Genomic DNA, 6,386 nt, shown 5'->3' on the forward strand with positions numbered 1-6,386 from the left:
TTGAACAGAAAGCACGGCCGATAACACAATGCGCAAATGCAATACGTGTGACGTCATGTTAAGCCAGCGTGAAACGCACGCTAACACTCCTCCCACTCAATTAACATTCGGCTAACGCCCAGGGTACGCCTACAAACACTGAGCCGCACGCATCACACACTGCAGTTACCGTTACTATAACAAAACATGACAGCCAATAGGCTTTGAGGCGCGCACGTCGCTTGGGGGCGGGACTTACATCACTAATCCTTTTTAAGGACGCCTTGGCCCATGACAAGGGTCCCACGTCATACGTGGTGGACCCGGTTTTCAATGTTGTAGATGTTGCATGATAACAAAACAGGTATGTGTTAGAGTAATGGTAAAATGTTGCTAATATGTTTAAAGGGATAGGAAAGTACGTATATTTATTCCGTCAGCAATGTGTACTACTCTTTCAGGTCCTACTATATTGTATTAGGAAACAATTTGTTTGTGATCGCTACATGTTATGCAGTCTGCAATGTTACGCTGTATCCACGCATTGAAAGTGAAAATGGTGGTTACAAAAAAAAAAAAAATTTAAACGCAGAGTCAACGCATAACGATTGTTATATTTACCATTCTTCTAGAATTAACTCTTCGCCTGGCTGCAACTGGTCGCTCCAGAAATGCAAGCCATTTTCATCCACGCTTAACCCAACCGCTGAATCCAGTATGGCACATATCTCCTCCAGGATGCGCTCATAGGAATCGCCACTGCTTTCTTCAAATAATTGGTCGGGAGGTAGGTTCATTTCTTCCGGTTCCCATTCCAATGCAATTTCAGCTGAAAGGCTTGGTACATAATCATAGTACTTTTGTTCTTGTACAATGTGGGTTTCAGGAATGGAGGCTGCAGATATTGCAGCACGTATCGATTCAAACGGATCAGTAGTAGCGGATACATTGCTATTGCCATTAGGAATAAATATGCCTTTCACGACAATATAAGTGCCGTCTTTCAGGAGAAATTGTTTTTCCGGGGCAATCTTCCAGAAACCATAGGTGTGTTGTAGCTTATCCTGGTCACGTTCAAAAAAGTCATTACTTGATAAAGTGAATCTTATTGAGGAATTAAAATTCCGTGCATGCTTACGGTCTTGGTAATAAGGATATTTTGCTCGAATGAAATCATCGATTTGGCGTGTGCTTGCTTTCTGTCCGCGACTGTTCAAGATGGCTTCACAGATCATGTACTTATACCCTAAAAGGGGATTAATATTGTTAACGAATTCATCAGCCATGTCTGAGTAGCACAAAAGCTGTGTGCAGGTCTGTGTTATTTGCTCATCAAAATGAATGTGCTGAATGGCTAACAAACTCCTGTTTTTCCTTGTCAAGGTCAACAAAACTAACTACTTTGACTCCTTATTTCAAACGCCAATTGGATTTGTTTGTCTAATTGGGTTAACAGTTGTGGTTCGTGATATGGGACTGTGGGAGAAACATTTCTCCTTCTTTTATCTCGTTTGTGAAAAACATCCCTAGACTGTGAATGCGTTCACATAGTGTTTTTTTGAAAACTAACAAAGACCAGTGTGTGAAAATATTTCTTAGCCAGGCATATCAGTAAAAACACACCTGCAAAAAGAAATGTTTTTTCCCCGCTTACATTTCTGTGTGTATGTGAAAGTCTGGTTAACTCCCTGTCTGCATGAGTTTAAATACGTGTGTATATATATATATATATATATATATATATATATATATATATATATATATATATATATATATATATATATATATATATATATATATATAAATATATCTCTTATAAAAATATATATATATTTATATATAATATTTTATTTTTTTTTATATTGCAGGAGTACACACAACATTGATGGCATTAAGTATACCTTGTATGAAACCTATTTAAATGGTGAGAAACATGATTGAATTAAGTAATAAACATTTGTTTAAGCACAATACTGTTAGAGTCTCATACTTAGGATATTTCTCAAACATTAGGCCTGTATTATTAAAATAGTGTTTTCACAAGGAAGCATGAAGTGTATTAGTTTGTGTATACCAGTTTATATAGTACTATATATATATATATATATATACACACTCACACACTCACACTCACACTCACTCAGTGTGTGTGTGTGTGTGTGTGTATATATATTATTATACATTCTGAGATGTTATAGAAACGAACACACAACTGATTAAAGGACAAAATTACAATGGCCAAGCAAGGCAAAGGTAAGTAATAATTTACACATAATCCTGCTGTACACGTACAAGAAAGATGTTTGCACTTACTTAGGTGTTTTAATAATTGCATGTGACTAATATGCATATGCAATTCTTACATCAATTAACACACCCAAATGCAATGTTTTGCTGCAAAGTCAATGGCAGCTTCTCTAAACTTAGCAACTGGCTCCTGGTGGACCATTACTGAACAGACGATTACAACATAAATATTTATAACACAATTAATTATGAGTGTTAACATTTCCAAAACTTCACGTGTACAAGAACATAGTTGAAAGTTTGGAAACAACACAGTCTTCAGCATACATACAATAGTAATTAGATAATCTGAAGTCAACAAAACAAGGCCAAAGACATATTTTCTGAATTATAACATTTATTTTTTTTGTTCCTTTTGCGAGCGAGTAACAGGCCTGCTTGTTGTCTCTTGAATTTTCCTTTTTCTTTTGCCACCAACTTTAGGCACAACAGAGCCACTTTGAGTGGCCTCTGGCACTTCACGGGCAGGGCTTGTGGCCAGTGACTGTTCACCTACGGGGCTTGTGGCCAGTGACTCACCTACAGGGCTTGTGGCCAGTGACTCACCTACAGGGCTTTTGGGCAGTGATTCACCTACAGGGCTTTTGGGCAGCGATTCACCTACAGGGCTTTTGGGCAGCGATTCACCTACAGGGCTTTTGGGCAGCGACTCACCTACAGGGCTTTTGGGCAGCGATTCACCTACAGGGCTTTTGGGCAGCGACTCACCTACAGGGCTTTTGGGTAGTGACTGTTCACGGACAGGGCTTGTGCCCAGTGACACATGTGAGCAAGTTGGTAGACACTGCACAAGTGATGGTTGGTCTGTTTCATGTGTGTCTTGTTTTGTTTTTGTCGCCTCCTTTGTAGGTGTCTGCTGCTGAATTTGTACAGATGGCAGCGGTAGGATGTCATCAGGAACCTGCACAGCAATGTCTGCTACTTGACCGGTAACATTTGGGCCTGGTGAATGAATATCAGATGAATGTGGTGAAAACTGACCTGCATGAACAGATCCTGGCTGGGAGGTGTTGAATTGTGGTACATTAGTCATTCTCCAGTAATTAGCTTGTGTTTGCTGAACAACTAATGCTTCGAATGAGGTGTTGATTTTTTGCAACTGTTTAGGCACTTCAATGAAGACTCTGTGGAGATGTGCCAATTGTGATACTGTTTCTTCCTGCAGTCCAATCATCCTTTCCAGCACTGTCATCATGTCTGAATGGCGACGATTTTCTGCGTCCACTATTTTTCCCTCTGAAGCTACAATTGCATCGTATGTGGAAGTTGATGGACGATTTGGCGGTACAACAGTTTCTATTGGCACCTCTTCATGGTCACATGATTGTATTTCAGTCTCTTCTGTGGCGTCATCCTCATCATACTCATCATCCTCATCACCATGATGTTCTAAAAAGAAATGTACACATTATTAAATGGCATGTTAATGTTTGCTGTGTTACTATGTAATTGTACTGTGTCCTAAGTAACACCTAACATGTTAGCATACGTTTTATAACCTCATTAAAAACTACCTTGACTTACGAATAATGTTTGGACTCAGTATGAAATATGAATGAATGAAAAGTTGCTCTAAACTCAGAAGTCCTACATGATAATTAACATCACTAACACAATACATGTTGCCTTACACTTAATTTTCACTGACACTAAGTAATCCTATTTAAAGAAGATGTGCAAAACAAATAATGCACATGACAACATAACATATAGAAGAGCACATATTATATGGCCAGCAAATGATACACTCACCTTCTAGTAGTGTTGAGCTGGCTGACCCAGGTGAAGACACTTGTTCCATCTCAGGTGACACATGTCCTCCAGGGGCAACTATATATAACAATAACATAAGTTTTACATTTACATGTGTAAATATTGAACAAACACTTATTGTATGTTCTGTATTTATGATTAACTAACAACATCAGTTCCTTAACCGAAAATGTGTGTGAAAGTGAACATAAATAGTTGTAATAACACTGTACATGCCTGTGTACTTAGAATTTTTGAGTTCCCTAACATACAACATACTATGTTTCTGCAGTAATGCGTGAGGATAAATAGATTAAATGAGTACATAAAAATCATATGTTGTGTAGTGATATCAGTATCATAATGTACATAACTATCATGAGATGACCATTCACAATGGTTATCATGAAGGTGGTCATATTGCAAAAAGTGTTGTTTTTGGTAGAGGATATGTGTGGTACATTAATCGAAGATGTGGCACACCTGAATGTGGCTGTGACTCAACAAGACAACACATGCAGTGTGTGATAATGTGTCTTTCATAGTAGTTCAACTATAGATATGAGTGAACTAATGTGTGACGTACGCTTTGATAAGTAATGAGTTGTTGGGGCATTTAGTAGCTAGAGTTAAGCTTTCAAATGAGTGTGATTAACTTCAGTTGTGCTATTCAGGTTGTAAGAAAGGTATTCCCTTCCCCAAAAAGCCTAATCAGCCACACCTTTCAATGACTTGAAACAGGTGCAAATGGTGTGAACTAAGTTGACCGTGAAATGAGGCTGTAATTAGTGTGTGTGCTGAACCCCACCCCCTCTGTTGAAGTGTATGCTGTGATGAGATATTAATTGCAGCTGCTTTAACACAATGGTAGATGAGCTAAGTAGTCATCTGCAGTGTTTAAGTTATGAAAACAATGACATAACATATGATACGTGTGCCTCATTATGCTGTCTGTATATGACATAAAGCAAAAATGGACCTTTTCATAAGCAACTATAGATGTGTTAGTGCCAGTGATGTTTGTAGGCCGTTACATGCAATTTCTTTGATGCATGCTTAAAATAGGCAGTAATGTCATGTTTGTCGGAGTAAAATCAATAAAATACACAATAATATGATACATATTTCTGTTCTGTACCTGTAGCTACTAATAATTTCTCATGAACATGTGTTACACATGTGTACTACCCTGTTGTTCCCCATCTTCGCCCACCATCAATTGCTTCCACTGCAGCTATGCATTTTGGGAATTCACATGTAAATGAGCACGCAATGGCACGTGCTATATTAGTTACTGCTTTTAGTAGGACTACTACATATATGTCTATTTTGAGATATATATATACAGAATCAGACATATACATATATAGATGCAGGTATGCTTATATTGTGAAGACAGTATAAAAAGCAGTGTAACTATGCAAAATAACTGTAAGCAACGACACGCCTAGTACAGTAATATTTATCACCTGCTGGAAATTGTGACGGATAAATTCCAATGTCACGGTCACCAGCCAAGCCTTCCACGACGACGGTAAGTAATTTTGGCCGAAGCAGCTCCTCCAATGGAGTCAATATGAGACGTTGTGGTGTGGGCCCACCTCCAGTGCCAGTAGCATGCACGCGTTGGTCTTGTATTTTCTTTTTCAATTTGGACCTAATATCATCAAATCTTTTCCGACAATGATACTTGTCCCTGACACTATTCCCACAGGCATTGACACCAATGACTATTGTGTCCCACATTTCTTTTTTGCTTGCTGCACTTGTCCGCCCTTGAAAAACATATAAAAGATATGAGGTAAATTAATAATAATATAAGCACCAGTTTCCTACACTGCTAGCTGTTCCAAGAGATAGCAAACATGCTGTTTTATGTGTAATATGTGCAGCACATGAGCATTCACTACTAAACCTATACATGTAAGCAAGGTTGCATTCATATTGTATGCAGTTCTGGCAAATTGACCGCCTGTGTTTATTTGTCCTTGTAAGGCATGATAAAAAGCTGTGTTTCCACACTAATGAACATAGAAAGATATTGTGTACCCATATTTGCATATGAACAAAACTCAGATGACCTAGGATCACATGTATTTGAATAATAAATGTAAAGTTACACTTACCTACTAAATGTCCATAGAGACTGTCATAGTGCTCCAGAATGCCAGTGACAAGAGCCCTATTTTCCTGGTCATTGAAGCGAGGATTACGTGGCTTCTCCACACGTTTTTTCCGAGCAGGTTTAGGGTCAGAGCTTGGCTGGTGCTGACTGGACTCTCCTTCTTCCAATGGAAGAGCCTCCAAAAGCTGGCCACCAGCAAGCACGCCACCACCAGACACCCCAT

At 38.7% G+C, this 6,386-nt stretch overlaps 1 protein-coding gene and 1 long non-coding RNA gene across 2 annotated transcripts; one reads left to right on the forward strand and one right to left on the reverse strand.

Moving 5' to 3' along the window:
- The first annotated feature begins 616 nt into the window (after positions 1-616).
- LOC142488777 (uncharacterized) lies at positions 617-3,800 on the forward strand. Its single transcript, XR_012799650.1, has 3 exons — positions 617-766; positions 1,848-1,903; positions 3,136-3,800. It is a non-coding gene; the product is annotated as an uncharacterized LOC142488777 (long non-coding RNA).
- On the reverse strand, positions 2,555-5,807 carry LOC142488776 (uncharacterized). The gene is made up of 3 exons (XM_075589142.1): positions 5,508-5,807; positions 4,039-4,116; positions 2,555-3,675 (listed from the first exon to the last, which is right to left on the reverse strand). The coding sequence occupies exons 1-3, from the start codon at positions 5,782-5,784 to the stop codon at positions 2,624-2,626; spliced, it is 1,407 nt and encodes a 468-aa protein (XP_075445257.1). The 5' UTR covers positions 5,785-5,807; the 3' UTR covers positions 2,555-2,623.
- Positions 5,808-6,386: the final 579 nt, after the last annotated feature.

Source organism: Ascaphus truei, chromosome 2 (genome assembly GCF_040206685.1).
Source record: "Ascaphus truei isolate aAscTru1 chromosome 2, aAscTru1.hap1, whole genome shotgun sequence".
Lineage (NCBI taxonomy): Eukaryota > Metazoa > Chordata > Amphibia > Anura > Ascaphidae > Ascaphus > Ascaphus truei.

Excerpts from the sequence above, each read along its gene's own strand:
- LOC142488776 (XM_075589142.1), bottom strand. The coding sequence starts at position 5,784 with ATGTGGGACACAATAGTCATTGGTGTCAATGCCTGTGGGAATAGTGTC. Across the intron at positions 4,117-5,507 it reads TCCGTCACAATTTCCAGCAG|TTGCCCCTGGAGGACATGTG; the intron begins GTGATAAATATT and ends TGTTATATATAG. Across the intron at positions 3,676-4,038 it reads CAGCTCAACACTACTAGAAG|AACATCATGGTGATGAGGAT; the intron begins GTGAGTGTATCA and ends ATTTCTTTTTAG.